The sequence below is a fragment of the Lissotriton vulgaris genome, unplaced genomic scaffold (assembly GCF_964263255.1).
Source record: "Lissotriton vulgaris unplaced genomic scaffold, aLisVul1.2 SCAFFOLD_815, whole genome shotgun sequence".
Lineage (NCBI taxonomy): Eukaryota > Metazoa > Chordata > Amphibia > Caudata > Salamandridae > Lissotriton > Lissotriton vulgaris.
The window spans coordinates 1-17,654 of record NW_028243422.1 but is presented as its reverse complement, the minus strand read 5'-3'; the positions used below and the strand labels follow the sequence as shown (position 1 = coordinate 17,654).

Below are 17,654 nucleotides of genomic sequence, written 5' to 3'. Positions count from 1 at the left end.
GAGTCAGTTACCGGGTCAAGGTCCGGGACTGATGGGAGAGTGGTGTTCTGAGGGTGTCCTGCCTGGGAGGATGGTGCGGAACCCCAGGAGGAAAGCCAGGGGGAGGAGAGCCTTGCCCCTGATTTTCTAGTCAGCCTGAGGGTGCGGACCTCAGGTGGGAGGACCAGTGGCAGTTTGGAACTGCACGGAGGAGAGGTAAAGTGGCCAAGGGGTAAGATGCGCCTGGGACTTCTCCCCCCCCAACTCGGTGAAACGGCAAGGACCAGAGACATCTGGATGGCCTAGTGCCGGTCCGGGCTGGTCCGGGCCGCAACCCACTAGAGAGTACCAGTGGGGTAGCTCGGGGGGTCCTGGGAGCTCTGACGGAATGAACCACCGGGGTCCAGAATGGCGGAGAACCTGCTGGTGCCTCTGCTGTTGCGGACCCGCGTCCACGTTCTCTCGCCCCAAGCAGGGAAGTTCATCAAGGCATTGATTGGCCTACCCCAGCTTTTGGCTGTGAGGGGGTCGTGTTGGACTTGGCCCTGCCAGAAGGGTCATCCCAGAACTTTTTGCTTCCCCACCCTGGCTTCTCGGGTGGGACCCTGGGACTGTGAGCCATCTAGCACCTCGTGAGCGCTGCCTCCAGCACCTGCCCCGAAGAGAGAGGAGCTGGATCCTGCAGCGAGGTGCTGCCAGGGAAAACTGCATATTGTAAAAATAAAGCGGGAGCCTACCCCGCATGTTGCAGCCCTTCGTGGGTGCCAACCCTGCATAATTGCACTGCTTAATAAGAAACCCGAGCTAGAGACCAACCCCCCGGGTTGCCCAGAAGAGCGGGTGCCTACCCCGCTTTATGCCACATTTACATTCATTGGAAGAGCGGGTGCCCACCCCGCATGAGTGCACACCATAAGTAGAAACCGGAGCGGGAGCCCTCCCTGCCGGTCTGTGCCCCCAGCGTGAGGCCGCCACCGCTCTGTGGCTGATCCAACCTGAAGCAGGAGCCCACCCCGCACTTCGTAGCCGGAGGGAGAGCACCGCAGCAGAGAAGACGGAAGACAGGCACTTGCGCCTCCCTGTGGGCGGGGCCTGCCGAGTCAGAGCCTTGCGAGCCTGCCACTGAAGTCCCGGGTCCTGTGATGGTATTCTAATGTGTTTTGCATAATACATATGCTGTTTTCACATAACCTAGTGTGGAGTCTCTTTTTTGTAGTGTGTCTAGTGTGTCGTCGGTGAGAGTGTGCTGCGCAGGTGCTTTACACAATCCTCCGGAGATTAGCCTACCCGCTCCGCACCACGCTACCCCGTTTGTAGCATGCAGTGTTTGCTTACATAAAACGACAGAACGTGCAGATTGCAATGCTGCAGGAAACGCACTTAGTGGCAGGGGAACTCGATAAATTGCACAAATTATGGCACGGTACATTCTGCACAACGACATACTCTGCGTTTGCGTGAGGAACGCTCATTTGGCTGCGACCAAGGGTTCCGTTCCAGGAACTGTCAAGATTGATGGATGCGGAGGTACGCTACACCCCACTGGAGGGGCTCCTAGATGGTCAACCAATTCTGCTGGACAGTATTTATACACCAAACACAGAGCAGGGGAAATACTGGGACTCCCTTTCCCATACGCTGGCCCAATATATTGCGACCCCCTTGATACTGGGAATAGACTATGACTGCACTTAAAACATCTCCCTAGACAGATCTCACCCACCACACCCAGCCTCCCGGCAGTAACACAAACAAAATGCTTTAACGCATGGATGGAGCACTGGACACTGGTAGATGCATGGTGCGCTAAATATCCCAATTACGGACTATATTCATTCAACTCTATACCACACGACCTCAGGGTCCGACTCAACCATTTCCTTTGCTCTCTTCCCATCATTTCTATGGTCCAGGAGACCGAATACCTTGGTCGGGTCCTATTGGATCATGACGCACACATGCCAACTTTGGCTTGCAATCCCCCATACTGCTGGTCCGCACCTGGTGCCTGTCACTTGAATGTCTGGGGGATCAAGTGTTTAATCAAGAGCAAAAAACCCACATCCAGCACTATTTCCACGAAAACACCAACACAGCATCAACCGAGGCAGTAGAGCCGGACACATTAAAGGCGGTGATTAGAGGGATGTATATCCAACACATCCCCGGAGTGCGTAAAACCCTACAGTGGCGCATACTATAAGAGGAACAGAAACTAGCAACACTGACTCAGGCGGCACATAAAAATAAAGCAAAGCTTGCACAGGTACCAGACGTCAAAACTGCATATACGGAGGTACTTGCAGACCTCTGGAGATATAGTTTAGAGCTCACGCAGACAGAGCACACCGGGAAGGGGACAGAGCTGGCACACTGCTAGCATAGCTGGTAAAAAAGACACAACCTCGCATTCAATAACTGAAGTACACACCATTGCCGGCATACCAGTCCGCTCCCAGGCAGACATAATGCATGCATTCCGCAAGTACTATACAGCCTTATATACAGTGGAAGAGGTGTAGCGCCGCGGCTAGGGTGACTGACTCCGGAATCTGGGGATCACGGTTCGATCCCCGGCACCGGCGGCAGATTAGCCCAGCACCATGTGACTCTCGGCGGCAGATTAGCTCAGCACCATGTGACTCTGGGCAATAGCTTGCTTAATCTTCCCGACGGCCCCCAGCACCTATAGACCCTTACGGGTGATTGTGCACTTTACAAATCAGACCCTCCAGGATTTCGCGGTTTGCCGCGAAATCGGCCTTTTTGTAAAAATGCCGCAATTTTTACAAAAGTGCCTGCGAAATCAGCACTTTTGTAAAAATGGCGGGATTTTTACAAAAGTACCCGCGAAATCTAGACATCCAGACCCCTTTCATGGGGGAGGGGCCAGTCTGCGGAGGGCTGGGGGCCGGGGGGTGTGTGTGGAAAGAGCCATCTGGTCAATCTCAGGCCTCTGGAGGCAGTGGCAGCCTCCGCTCTGTGGGAAGCCTGGGGAGGGGCCGCTCTGTGGAGACACCCCACGCAGAGCACTGTTTGTACAACAATGTAGAGCTGTAGCACAAATTCTAATGTGATCATTTGAGTGTCTTGCAGCAATCTTTCGATTGCGTGCCACAGTGGTTTGACAGTTCAGATAAACTCCCCGAACGCCTGTTTTTTAAAGAACATTACAAGATGTGAAACAGCATGTTTCAGAGATGCTAGTAAGACATGCATGTTGCCGTGATCTGTGGCGATGTTTAATCTAATGCAATAACCTCAGCATCATCTTCAGCATTTATAAAAAGTGCGTTTGAAATGTACCAAACATGTTTGCCACCAGTTTATTTTTTAATGTTGTGACTTTGAGCTATTTTACGCTCTGTTAGCTTAATAGAGTTGGAAAAGACACATCCGATATGTGATAGGTAGATGAAACCTAAATGTTCACTTTCACATTTTATTTTTTGTTTTTGTATTGTCCTTCTACGAACAGGAGGTCACTTCAAAGTCCTAATCAAAATGTAATGTGATGACAATCATGTTTTTTTATGCTTCACAAATTGTTTTTGGCTGCCTTTGTTGAACATTACAATCACATTCTCTTGAACAATTTCTTGGCTTGTATTCGTCCTGTGGGAGTGTGCATATTTGTTTGGAAGTTAATACTATGTAAGTGATCGTTTAAAAACGTGGTTATTCTTTCTTTAAATGAAGCGTTGTCTATTCCCTTAATCATTTGCTTCTTTGCCTGACAAGCTTGTTTGAATGTATTGTTTATAAATAAATATGTACGTCATATACATTTGGTAACACCTTAGCTTGGACAGGATAAACAAGCTTTATATTTATTTGAAAGTGTGAATTAACGAAATCGGCACTTTTGTAAAAATGCCGCAATTTTTACAAAAGTGCCCGCGAAATCGGCAGTTTTCTAACAATGGCAGGATTTTTACAAAAGTGCCCGCGAAATCTAAACATCCAGAAGGGGGCGGGGCTGGACTGAAGAGGGGTGGGGCGGGGGGTGGCGAGAGCCATCTGGTCAATCTCAGGCCTCCGGAGGCAGTGGCAGCCTCCGCTCCGTGGGAAGCCTGGGGAGGGGCCGCTCTGTGGGACCCTCCAGGGGTGCTCTCTGCTGATCCCACGATCGAGGGGAGAGAGAGGCTCGTTGTAACTTGGAGGCTCCAAGGAGAGCATCCAACCAGTGTGGGGGTGGAGGTGGGGGGGGGGCTGTCACTGATGGCTCTTTCAAAGAAAGCTGCGTCTGTAATTACAGGAACATTTAATGCAGCTGCAGACCAGGGGATCCGTCCCTGCCAGAAGCCTGACTCTGCCCCAGCCCTTCTGGGGGCTTCCTTCACTCTCCTGAACAAATGTGGATTTTATATACAATAGACTGGATAGATTCTTAGATACACACCCACTACCCCGTATAGGGGTAACTGATCAAAGCACCCTAGATGAACACATTACCTCAACAGAAGTAACACAAGCTATACAAACCCTGGCCATACACAAAGCCCCAGGTCTGGATGGCCTAGAAATAGAATTCTTCTGCACCTTCTCTACCCTGTTTGTCCCTCGACTGCTAGAATTTTATAAAGCTGCACTAGAGGAGGGTGCACTCCTATAATCCAAGCAGGAATTATTAATTGTCTCCTTTCTAAAACATGACCAGGATCCCAACCACCTGAGCTCATACCGGCCCATTGCCCTGCTGTCCGAAGACTACAAAATCTACAGTAAAATACTAGCAGAGCAGTACACCTCAATTCTCCCAACACTAATACACCCAGACCAATGTGGATTTGTTCCGGGAAGAAATACCTCCACAACATCCGGAGGCTGTTCCATGTGCAGGATCAGGTTTGGGGCGGTTTCCCTCACGCTGCGTGCATGGTCTTGGACCTGGAAAAGGCCTTCGATACACTGTCATGCCCATACCTATTAGAAGTGTTCCATAGGACAGGAGCGGGCCCCATTTACAAACATACACAAAACTCATATACACTAGACCAACATCCAGGATTAGGCTCGGGCGGCATGTATGACCCTCATTTCCGGTGTTGAGAGGCACAAGGCAGGGCTGCCCGCTCTCCCCGCTGCTTTTCCCCCTGGCAATGGAACCGTTGTCGATTCGTCTTTGAAAAGAGGGCAAGCAATGGGGTATCCCATTGGCAGGAACCAGACATAGTATATCACTGTATGCGGATGATCTGCTCCTCTATGTCCAGGATATTTCATCAGACCTTACTTCGACCTTTGCCACCCTGACAGACTTTGAGACTGCAGCTGGTCTAAAGGTCAACTGGGCTAAATCTACAATATACCCATTGTCGGCCGACCTCTCTCCAGAACGGGTGCATTCTGGAAGAATCGACTTTGTGTGGAGTACATGAGCGATGTGATACTTTAGCCGTGCACCTCTATCACTCTCCACAAGATATCTACGAGCATAACCACCAGAAAGTACCAACAGGCATTCGTTCCTCGGTCAATTTCTTGAAAACCCTCCCCTTAGCCCCATCAGGAAAGTAGCAGTGGCCAAAGTGATCCTCGTCTCACGACTGCTCTAATACTTTGCTAATCTCCCAGTAGTCCCTCCCTGCTCCTTCTTCCGGGAACTAGATACTCTTCTCAGCACTCTAATATTGGGGACAGGTCGTAGACGGGTAGCCCCGGTCAAACTGCAGCTGCCAGTGAACCAGGGCGGACTGGGAGCTCCCTCATTTGAAGCATACTTCCTAGCGGCTCAATTACAGTGGATGTCACAGTGGACGGCGCCACGTGCGGTATGGGAGACCCACACAGGCCAATATCTGCCTCTGTGATTCGATGCATGCTGCTACCAGGGGCCAAACCCACGTCAACGTGTCTGTTACAAGTGACAGTGGTGCTCACCTGCATGGAAGGGGGGCTTGGGGGGGGGGGGCAGCCGACCGCAGGGAGGTCCCCACCCCCGGGCTGATTGGGAGGGGCTAGTGGGGGGGGGTTGTCATCAGAGCGCCAGCCTTGGGCTGCTTTTGGGCTGGTTTTGGGCTCCCTCGGTTCCTACTGAGGGAGCCCAGCTATATAATCCTCTGGCCCCTCCTCCCGGCCACCATTTTAGGTTGAATGACCTGGTGGCCGGGAGCTCATTAGTTAATTTGGAAATTTTGTGGTGTTTTATTATTCGATATGTCTTGTGAGGATTATCGTGTTTTGGAGGCGATCCGCCTTCTCAGTGAGGCTGGACGCCTGGACCTGGTGTTAGGTGACGTGCCTGGTGCGGCGCGTCCTCGGCGGCAGGCCTCGGCGCATGTTGCAGCGGTGGTCGCGGCGTGTGGCTCACCGAAGAAGTCACGGAGGGAGGCGGTAAGTGAGAGGGGCCGCCCGCGCTCTAGGAGAGCGGCCCCTGGTGTTGTGGCGCAGGCAGAAGGGGAGACGGTTCCGCCGCGCGAAGCGGGGATGGGGGAGGGTGAGGCGTCGGCTCCCCTGGTGTCCGCGGGGCTGCCGGTGAGGTCGCTTTCAGTTCCCGCTATTAGAGGCAAGCGGGGCGGTAAACGCGGAGGCAGGAAGCGCTCGGCTTCTGTCTCCGTGTCTCATGACGCGGAGCAGTTAGGTGAGGAGACGGCGGTTGGCGCGCATGCGCGCGTTCGAGTCTTCGAGCCTTGCGCTGGCAGTGAGGGTGTGTTGCCGGCTGTTGGGCCGGATAGGCAATTTATTGATTTATCGGATCTGGGGGCTCGGGGGACTGAACAGGTATTAAATCAAAAGGCATGCGATGGGGCTGGTGGTGATCGTTTTTCGACGCCAGCCCGTGTTTCTGAGGAGGTTTTACAGGCTAGTGGTGTTGCCTGTGGTACAGTACAGTCTGCCTTTGTCCCATATAGCCCCCTGTTGTTTTCCCCCCTGCCTCATCCCGGGGGGAGGTGCTTTCTGTGCACAGTGGTTCTGTGGGGGAGGGGGAGTGGGCGCAGGTGGAAAGGAGGGCTGGGGCAGGTTTGCTGGGTCTGCAGTCTGGTCGTGTTTTGTTGGGTGATCCTCAAGATGTTTCTGGGTCTGGCGGGGGGTTCATTGAGCCTTCTGTGGGTGGTGCTGTTGGTTTTCCTCTGCAGGAGAGTGGTGATAGGCAGGTGGGTGCTAGATCTTGGGAGGGTTTGGATGTTTTTCCTTCCTGGGCAGAGGGGGTCCGTGATGCGGGCAGGGCTACACCCATCCAAGGGACTGATATGCTGAGTGGTTTTGGGGGCAATTTGAGTTTTCCAGGTTTGCCTGTTGGGGGCAGATCGCTTGGGAGGATGGAGCAGCCCCGTTCTGATATCCAGCAGAAAGGGCAGGGTGGACTGGCATCGGGACCTGCGTCTAGGATTGTTCAGGAGTTGTTGAACTGGAGTAGTGGTGGTGAGGACGTGGAGCCTTCCCCTCCTCGGCGGGGGTTGTCGGTTCGATCTAAGGGGTCTGTTTCTCGGGAGGTTGGTCAAGTGCAGTTTCAGGATTCTAGTTTTTGTATGGCTAGTGGTGTTGGTAGTTTTGGCCGTTCTGGTAGTAAGGGTCCCGGCACATCAGTTCAGCCTTTTTCTTTGCAGGTCAGAGAGCGTCATGGAGAGGCAGACTTGGTAGGGTGGAGTGCGGCCCAGTTGCACCGAGGAGAAGGGAGGGTGGAGCCTGGCGCGGCATACCCCGTACCGGCGAGGGACCCCGGCGTGGTCAACGTAAGCAGGTCAGGCGCGACCTCGTTGGCCCCAACGTCTTCCTTACAGGATCTCGGCGCGGTCAGCAGAAGCAGGTCGGGCGCGTCCTCGCTGGCCCCAACTTCTCTTTCTACAGGTATCGGCGGGGTTGGCAGAAGTGGACCAGGCGCGTCCTCGCTGGCCCCATTGTCAGGTTCTTTGGATATCGGCGGGGTTGGCAGAAGCAGGACAGGCGCGTCCTCGCTGGCCCCAAATGTTTCTTCTCATCAACAAAGGGATTCATTGTTGGTTAAGGTGTACAAAACTGGTCAACGTTCGGGGGAGTACAGACGGGTCCAGTCGGCTCCCCCGCCTCAGGTGTCAGTACGGGCTGGTAAGGCCCAGGTTGGTTTCAGAAGTCCGTCAAAGGTGTTGGCCCCTCCTAGGTTGGAGGAATCTTTGGTTTTAGATTACGATGAGGAGAGCCCTGAGGAGGGCGAGATACGTGCTGAGGGTGCAAGGGGGGGGCTTTTTCACGCTTCTGATGATGTTTTACAGGCACCGGTGGTGGTGCGTCAGAGAACTACAGTCTCCAGACCAACTCGGGAGAGCGTCCCCGCGGTGAGGGTTCCTCGGTCAGGCGATGAGGTTGAACAGATGGCATGGAGAGCGAGGCCGGCCCAACTGCCGTTATTGAATCCAGGTGAGCTTGCTGGGCCGCGGGACAAGCAATTGATGGTTTCTGTTGGAACGGGGGGGGATCCTTCTTCTGAGGGTGTGGATCTTAAGCTCCACAAGGGTCGTTACGTTAAGGTTCAAGGAGTGGGTACGGGGGACGGGGGTGTGGGTTCTAAGGTGGATTCTGGGACTGTTACGGAGCCCATGGAGGTAGGTAAGGATCCCCCACACAGCAAGGAGCTTAAAATAAAGAAATTGCCTTATATGGGCGTCACAAAACCATTGGGCGCTCATTTAATGCTGTCCACTAAGGAAAGGATTTGGAAAGGGGAGTACGTGGATTTATTGAAGCTCTTACATAGGGAAGTTAGGTCTAAGGAGGGGTCTAAGGAGGAAGAGTACGAGTTGGCCAAGCGCCCAAAGGTTCCTTTGACCATTGAAAACTGGACAGCGGCGTTTCTTATATATGCTAGCGTGTACTGTGAGAAATTCCCTGAGCGCTGTGTGGCCCTTTTTAAGTATATGGATGTGATCAGAAAGGCGCAGATTACTGGTAGTGGTTATGCCTGGTCACAGTACGATGAGGAATTCCGGGCTCGGATGGCTTGGGATCCTGAAGCGAAATGGGGGGAGTTAGATAACGACTTGTGGCAACACACTATGGGAGCATCGGCGGGTGGTAAGACGGTTTTCACAGCCAGTGGGTATCCATTGCCTTCGCGGCCCTTTCAGGGGAAGCCCACTCGGGGAGGGGTGGGTGCAGCTGCGTCAGTCCAACCTGCCAATGGGACCTGTTGGGATTTTAACAGAGGTTATTGCCCGAGAGAGTACTGCAAATTTAGACATGAATGTTCCCAATGTGGTAGAACGCACCCACTGTCCAGGTGTTGGGGGCCTCGGGTTACAGGGGGCAGACAGTGGTCACAGCAGACAGCAAATGCCCCGGCTCCTGCACAGCAGCCTCAGCCTAACAGGGGGGGGAAAAACACTTCTGGCACTGGGCCCAAAGGCTCATACGCCAGTTAATCCTTTTCATTTGGCGGTGGCTCTGAGGGGTTATGGGAACGTTGAGGCTGCTAAGTTATTGTTGGATGGTTTTCAGGAAGGTTTTCGACTTGGTTACACAGGGCCGCGGTTGCGGCGGTGGTCAAAGAATCTTGTGTCAGCCAATGAACATCCAGAGGTGGTGCAAGACAAATTGGATAAGGAAGTGCGTGAAGGAAGGATGGCGGGTCCTTTTGATGATTGGCCCTTGGAAAATCTTATTGTCTCCCCAATTGGTGTGGTACCTAAAAAAGAGCCTGGGCAATATCGTTTGATTCAACATTTGTCATGGCCGGAGGGCTCATCGGTTAACGATTTCATTGATGGTGAGGCTGCTTCCGTGTCTTATTCTTCAGTGGATGTGGCCATGGCCCTGGTTGTATCTGCCGGCACTGGTGCGGCAATGGCAAAATGTGACATCAAATCTGCATTCCGTTTATTGCCAGTACATCCTGGGGATTGGGATCTTTTGGGGATTCAATTTCAAGGAAAGTGGTATGTTGATAAGGCTCTACCAATGGGTTGTTCCATATCCTGTGCGTTATTTGAGACCTTTAGCACATTTCTCCAATGGTTTTTCACCGACACGTCAGGACACCAGCTTGTGACTCACTACCTGGATGATTTCTTTTTTGTAGGTGCTCCCAATTCCTCAGCATGCCAAAATGCTTTGCGAACATTCCAAACTCTGATGGAATTTTTAGGCGTGCCGTTGGCACCCGAAAAGAAAATGGGCCCCTGCGCGACCATGTCTTTTTTGGGGATCGAAATTGATTCTACTGTTATGGAGGCACGCTTACCAGTGGATAAAAAAGCAAGAATGTTGGACCTCTTACATGTTATGTTGAACAAAGCAAAGGTGACAGTGAAGGAAGTTCAGGTGCTGCTGGGCCATCTTAATTTTGCTTGTAGGGTGGTCAGGGCAGGTAGAACTTTTTGCAGGCGTTTGGGTAGAGCTCTGTCTGGTCAGTTTTTACCTCACCATCACGTCCGCTTGTCAGCAGGTGTTAAGGAGGATCTGCGGATGTGGGTAGCCTTTTTACACTCTTTCAATGGCATTCCTCTGTACAGAGAAGAGAATTGGATTTGGGACGTCCAAATTTTTTCGGATGCTGCAGGCAGTGATGGTTTCGGTCTTTACTGGCAGGGCAGATGGTGCGCTGAACAGTGGCCTGCTGCGTGGAAGAACGGAGGCAGGAGTATTGCCTTTCTTGAGCTTTTCCCTGTGGTGGTGGCGTTGACTTTATGGGGTCAGGAGCTTGCTCACAAAAAAGTGCTGTTTCGAATTGATAATAAGGCTGTGGTGGACGTTATCAATCGGCAGTCGGCCAGGGATGCTCACATCTTGAAGCTCTTGCGAGTCTTTGTGTTGGGGTGCTTGACGTATGACATCAGTTTTAAGGCCTTACACATTCCTGGTGTGGACAATGACATTGCAGATGCTTTGTCTCGTTCACAGTGGGAGAGATTCCATGGGCTAGCCTCGGAGGCGGACAGGACGCCGACCCGCATGCCGATACATCTGTGGACTGTAGGCGAGACAGGGTTTTGCAGTTGGTGGTAGGTTCGCTCGCAGTTTCCACTAGGGCAGCGTATGAATTGGCCTGGAAAGAGTTTCTAGAATCTGGGGCCAGCTGGCGCGCTCCGGGCTGGAGACGATCTGAAGATGTGGTACAGTTCATTCTTCACTTGATAGACAGGGGTCTGACACGTGTGACGATTGCTGAAAAATTGGCTGGTATTGCGTTCATGGGCAAATTACTGTGGGGCTATTCTCCTTCAGCAGGGGAGGTGGGTAAGCGCATGCTGGAAGGTTGGTCTAGGGAGAGGGGTAGGGAACATATGGTTCGCCGACCTTTGTCTTGGCAGACATTAGCCCGAGTTTTGCAGGTTTTGCCCTCAGTTTGTTTGAATGAGTTTGAGGTTTGTCTGTTTTCTACTCTTATGGTTTGGATGTTTTTTGGTGCTTTCAGAGTTTCTGAGTTACTGGGGTCGAAAGTTACTTTTGGGGTGGGGTGGGGGAATGTTCGATTTTTGGAAACAGGGCTGCACGTCTGGTTGGCCCGGGCAAAAACTGATCAACACAGCAAAGGGAGGGGCATTTGGCTGGAAGCTTCTTCCCCTTCTGAGACGTGTCCTTTGAGGTGGGCCAGGCGCTTGCAGACTGTTTGAGGGCCCTGTTTTTCGACATATGGATGGTTCTAGGGTGACTGAGTACCAACTGCGCATGGTTTTGCGTAAAGCGCTGCGTTTCATGGGCTTGGATGAGACACAGTATGGTACGCATTCTTTCAGGATTGGGGCAGCAACGGAAGCTCATAACAGGGGTTGGTCGCAGCAAGACATTATGTCCTTAGGGCGTTGGTCCTCCAACTGTTTTAGGCGCTATGTGCGTACTGATCCTGTTATGGCGCCTGCGGATGATAATTTTTCTTGAGTTTGATGCTGCTTTTCTTTTTCAGGTTCAGTGGCTGGCCCCCGTTCTACTGTCATGACCATCTGGATAGTGGGACATTCCTTCATTAGGCGCGCGGAAGATCAAGCTATAAGAAGCTATTTTGGTCCCACGCTTGGTTTTAATTCTCGTCTTTTTAATGTTGTATGGAAGGGGAAGGGAGGTATGATCTGGAGGGAGCTTATCCCGGCCTTGAATTCTTGGTTGGTGGAAGGTATTTGTCCTGATGTATTGCTCTTGCACCTTGGTGAGAATGACCTTTGTGGGGTGAAGGGAGTGGTTTTATTGAGAGCGATGAAGAAGGATCTTTCCCTTATTCGTCAACAATGGGCGGGCTGCCATGTTTTATGGACAGAGTTGGTCCCTAGAAGAACCTGGAGGGGTGCGATCAAGCCTAGGGCGGTTGATAAGGCGCGAAGGAAGTTGAATCTGGAGGTTTCCCGTTTTTGTAGAGATCTGGGTTTTGGGCGGGTGTCCCATAAGGACATCCGTTATGACACTATGGAATTCTTTCGCAGCGATGGTGTACATTTATCTCGTATAGGGATGGATTTATATTTATTGGAATTGCGAGAGGTGCTTTCCAGGTGCTTGAAGATTCAGAATTTTTTGGGTTGAGGTGTTCTGGTTCCTTGGTTGGTTAGTTTTGGGAGGCAGAAAGAGAGGGGTAATTCCTTTTCCCCTCTTTTCTGGGTGGCGGAAATTGGGCGTTCTTGGTCAGCAGGGACATGAAGGTTGTTGGGTTTTTGCTAAAGTTGGGCTATGGCTGGAAAAGTTTAAATAGTTGTTTCGTGGGGTGGTTACAAGGTTTTGGGTAATGTAAGTTGTTGGTGGGTAATTTTTGCAATGTGATGTTTTGCGGTGGGTTGGGATGATATTTAAATGATTATCAGGTTTTAGTATTGTTTGAATTGTAATTATGTTGTGCTGGGTGGGGGCGGGGTTTGTGACGTGTTAGGGGCGGGCCTGACGTTTGGGGTTGTAAGGTAACATCTTATTTAGTGAGGACTAGTTTTGTGAGGCGGTTGCCAGGTTTGTATTGTTGTAAATATGCACCTGTTTCAATAAAAGCGGCCTTTTGCACACTCTCAATTTGGTCTGGTGTCTGCTCACCCCCCTCACCCCTCCCTCCCAAGGGGGGCTTGGGGGGGGGCAGCCGACCGCAGGGAGGTCCCCACCCCCGGGCTGATTGGGAGGGGCTAGTGGGGGGGGGTTGTCATCAGAGCACCAGCCTTGGGCTGCTTTTGGGCTGGTTTTGGGCTCCCTCGGTTCCTACTGAGGGAGCCCAGCTATATAATCCTCCTGCCCCTCCTCCCGGCCACCATTTTAGGTTGAATGACCTGGTGGCCGGGAACTCATTAGTTAATTTGGAAATTTTCCCTCCCTCCCTCTTCTCGGTTAGCTTTGTCTCATCTTTTCCCCGGGTCTTTTATTTATTTATTTATTTTCATTATTTATTTATTTGTTTTATCTTCCATAATTGTTGGTCTTTTTGTCAGAACAGGTGGATATGGGGTAACAAAACATGTTGTTCATTGTCGCTTGGAACAGGTGCCGTGCGGAAATTGGGCGTTCTTGGTCAGCAGGGACATGAAGGTTGTTGGGTTTTTGCTAAAGTTGGGCTATGGCTGGAAAAGTTTAAATAGTTGTTTCGTGGGGTGGTTACAAGGTTTTGGGTAATGTAAGTTGTTGGTGGGTAATTTTTGCAATGTGATGTTTTGCGGTGGGTTGGGATGATATTTAAATGATTATCAGGTTTTAGTATTGTTTGAATTGTAATTATGTTGTGCTGGGTGGGGGCGGGGTTTGTGACGTGTTAGGGGCGGGCCTGACGTTTGGGGTTGTAAGGTAACATCTTATTTAGTGAGGACTAGTTTTGTGAGGCGGTTGCCAGGTTTGTATTGTTGTAAATATGCACCTGTTTCAATAAAAGCGGCCTTTTGCACACTCTAAATTTGGTCTGGTGTCTGCTCACCCCCCCTCACCCCTCCCTCCCAATGGATACACCGGATGTCACGGACAGCCCCAGTCTATTTCCCCTTCTGCCGCTAGTCGGCCTTTCCAGAGGTCGCGATCACTACACAACACAAACCCTGCAAACATGGACAGAACAATCACTCACGGAGGCGGGTTTACTTTTCGCAAGTGGACACCTGCTTTCATTTGCAGAGCTGACAGTCCACACCGCCCTTTGTACAGGGCAGTTTATAATGTATGGACGGCTGGTGGCTGACTGCTGCCGAACCTGGCACATGACCGATACCGAGCCGGCTACACACCCCGTCCTTCATGCTATCCTACAGATGGGCCTCGGCTGTCACATAGTGACTTGGATATAAAGAGCTGTCCCGATTGTGCTCGACAGTACCCTACTGTGTGAAAATCAGCTGCCCCGGTTTAAACCAAGCTTCATTGATTTTTCCCATTTGTTGCACTGCTTGGCCACTTGAGGGAGCCAAAGTCCTACAAAACAAAACTGAGAGTGCGTCACGGTCTTCCCGTTTTGATGCAATGTGTTTTATGGCAGCCAATCAGCGCTGTAGCAGCGGCCCCACCTCCCAGCAGACAGGAGTCCAAAGCAGGCCTCTAAAATGTGAGGCAACACATTCTCCTACCTTGTCCTTTTGACCAGTTCACTGATATTTCATCCAGGGATATTGCTGGCAAATCCACCTACATGTTTCTTCCTCATCGCAGGACTTCAGCAGGTGCTTTCATCCAATAACACATTTAAATCAGATTCCTAAATCTTCATTAGAAGTCTTCCCGGCAGTCACTGCATTAGCTGCCGTACTCGGTGTAATAAAAGCATTCCATTTGTGCCGAGGGAAAACAGTTCCGGAGCACCGCTTCGCTGGACTCCAGCAGACGCGGGAAGCGAGCATTGACAAAGCCTGTAGTTAGGCTGAAGTGTGAAAACGTAGAGCGGTCGTCAGAGTGCGGTCAACCCTCACATAGGGTAGGTAAGAGCAGCGTAGAACCCTATACAGCTTCGCCTGTCACATGATGTAAAATCTCGTAAAGTATAAAACTCCGTCAGTCCGCTCTGAGCTCTCTTCGGGTAAGTCCCTGGTGTCAAAGCGCTAGAACCCTTCGGCGACTGCCCGTCCCCCACTCCCTCTCTCAATTGAACTGTGCGTATTTTAAATAAGGTGCTTCATTTACGTTTCGATTCTTCAAGGTTGGGAGTCTGTATATTATCTCTTGATCAACCATTTAATAACTGGTCTACTGTAAATCCTGTGCTTCTCTTAATAACGTTTCCGTCTGAAATTCTCCAGATGAATTGTCGTTTTATTTGCTAAGTTTGACTTCCTCGGGAGGGCTGTTTGCTTTGTGGACAGACACTTTTGTGACAGCCCCGTTTAAATGAAGCCCTAACTTACATACTGATGTCAAATTCTTTGTTTCTTCCGATGGGTGACAATTCCTTTCACTTACTCCAGGCCCCCCTCCCCTCCCTCCGTTCCTTTCAGACTTTTCTTTCTAAACACTGCAAGTCCTGTCTGGCGCTGGCTTCTCCTTCCTGTTCGTACTACTGAAGGTCAGATGCGGGATTGGAAGTTTTCTTTGAATATTTGCATAAATGTGTTTTCAATTGGCTGCTGACTCCTGAAAACATGTCGTAGAACTTCGAATGCCCGTGTGTCTTTTGTCTTTGTGTTACAGCTTACTTTGTGGGCGTTTCAGTGGTCTCACTGCTCAGTCTTTCTGCCTGATCCAGTGAGTGAAATCTGGAATTGTGGACACGTGAACTTCTGAGGCCAAAATCAGTTGGTTCCATTTACGACTTTTTCCTGGTTATTAGTGTTTTGTTTGTTTACGTTGTTTTCTACAGCAACATTCACCAGTTAGTGTTAGACTGCTTTACATGCATCAGTTTACAACAGCTACAGCATCAAATCTACCAAATGTGCAGATCAGCAGGGACGGCTGATGTGGAAGGGAGGTAGACATGGCGATTCTTATGTAGAAACACTAATGTAACATCTGCTACTGCGACATACTTACCATACTGGGTAATTGTAATGCCCCCTCACACACCTTCCCCTCACCCTCCCTCACCCTCACACACCACCCTCACACACCACCCTCACCCTCACACACCCTCTCACCCTCACACACACCCTCACCCTCACACGCCCCCTCACCCTCACACACCCTCACTCACAATCATTCTCCCTCACTCCCCCTCACTCTCCCTCCCTCACACACCCCCTCTCACCCCGCCTCACCCCCGTCACCCACCCTCACCCACCCTCCCTCACCCTCCCTCACCCTCACCCTCCCTCACCCTCCCTCACCCTCACCCTCCCTCACTTACCAGCATAGCATAGCATAACAAAACAAAGCTTAGCATAGCATAAAAAAATTGCATAATTAAACACAGCATAACAAAGCATAGCATAGGGTAGCAAAACAAAACAGCATAGCATAACAAAACATAGCATAACAAAACACAACACATAGCATAACAAAACATAGCATAACAAAACATAGCATAACAAAACATAGCATAACAAAACATAGCAAAACAAACATAGCAAAACAAAACATAGCAAAACAAAACATAGCAAAACAAAACATAATATAGTATAGCATAACAAAACCCAACAAAACATAGCATACATAACAAAACATAGCAAATGACAAAGCTATTAATTTAGCTATTTTAAAGAATAACACATAAATAAAAAAACTTTGATTTATAAGACCAATAGCTCAAACTTTCCTAATGCGAGCCCTGTTGCATTTCCAATGCTTGTTACTTTAGTTTCGTATGTTAACACACATTAGTATGATATGAGCAAAGATGTGACCTGTGCAAAGGATCAAACACTACGTGGCACCACTTTTGAAGCATTTAAAAAAATCTATTGAAAATAGAACATCTGTTAAAAACTGCAAATTATAATGCAGCAGATGCGAATTTAATGCCAAATGCCGTATGTTAATTAGGTGAAAACCGGCTCAGCAGCAGGGTCACATATTTACAGGGTCCCTCCCTATCCAGTCCAATTTCTGATATGGCCCTTTTATTTGCCTCATCTGAAAGGCACTAATGGCCTCATTTGAGAGGTGCCCACAGGCCCCCTTGCGGGAAGAACCATGCAGCTCTTGCTGATGAAAATGCGGCAGCGCGTCCTAATCACAGGTCAGGGGCTGCAGAGGGTGAGGGGTCACTGGGAGGGCAAGGGAGGGGCTGAATGGGTGCGAAACATACATTGATGGCAGCACGTTAAGAACGGTTGAAAGCACTTTAAACAAAACCGCTCAACCCAAGGGAGGGGCTCAATGGGTGTGAAAAATACATCGACTGTAGCACGTTAAGAACGGGTGAAAGCACTTTAAACAAAACCGCTCAACCTAAGGGAAGGGCTCAATGGGTGTGAAAAATACATCGACTGTAGCACGTTAAGAACGGGTGAAAGCACTTTAAACAGAGCCGCTCGAGCCAAGGGAGGGGCTGAATGGGTGCGGAAAATACATCGACTGTAGCACGTTAAGATTGGTCGAAAGCACTTTAAACAAAACCGCTCGAGCCACGGTAAGGGGCATTGCTGGACCTTTATGCAAATAGTTCTGTTTGCCCCTCTAAAGATGGGCGCCTCGCCCATGCCACGCCAAGAGCCAGCCCTGGGTCCAAATGTGAAGAATTGTGCAGAGATGATTTCTGTGCCCATCTTTTCACTTTATGCGCATTACAGGATGAATAGAAATAGCTTTCACTGATTGATGACTTTTGCACACGCTTTTCACACTAGGTCCTACAGGAGAGTGCTCTGGGAGAGGCGACAAGACAGTTTTTGTGCTTGGTTCACGGTTATCACTGAAGAACTACTGAGGGGCGAAAACTGACCTGC

The 17,654-nt window shown here is 50.4% G+C and overlaps 1 protein-coding gene across 1 annotated transcript; it reads left to right on the top strand.

Annotated features, from left to right (window-relative positions):
* Window positions 1-7,172: 7,172 nt before the first annotated feature.
* LOC147668404 (uncharacterized) lies at window positions 7,173-12,408 on the top strand. The gene is made up of 2 exons (XM_086948572.1): window positions 7,173-8,316; window positions 11,798-12,408. The coding sequence occupies exons 1-2, from the start codon at window positions 7,173-7,175 to the stop codon at window positions 12,406-12,408; spliced, it is 1,755 nt and encodes a 584-aa protein (XP_086804698.1).
* The last annotated feature ends 5,246 nt before the right edge of the window (window positions 12,409-17,654 follow it).

Bases quoted from the DNA above. Each gene is read 5' to 3' on its own strand.
- LOC147668404 (XM_086948572.1), top strand. From the start codon at position 7,173: ATGCTGAGTGGTTTTGGGGGCAATTTGAGTTTTCCAGGTTTGCCTGTT. The intron at 8,317-11,797 runs GTGAGCTTGCTG...TTTCTTTTTCAG, and splicing joins ACTGCCGTTATTGAATCCAG to GTTCAGTGGCTGGCCCCCGT.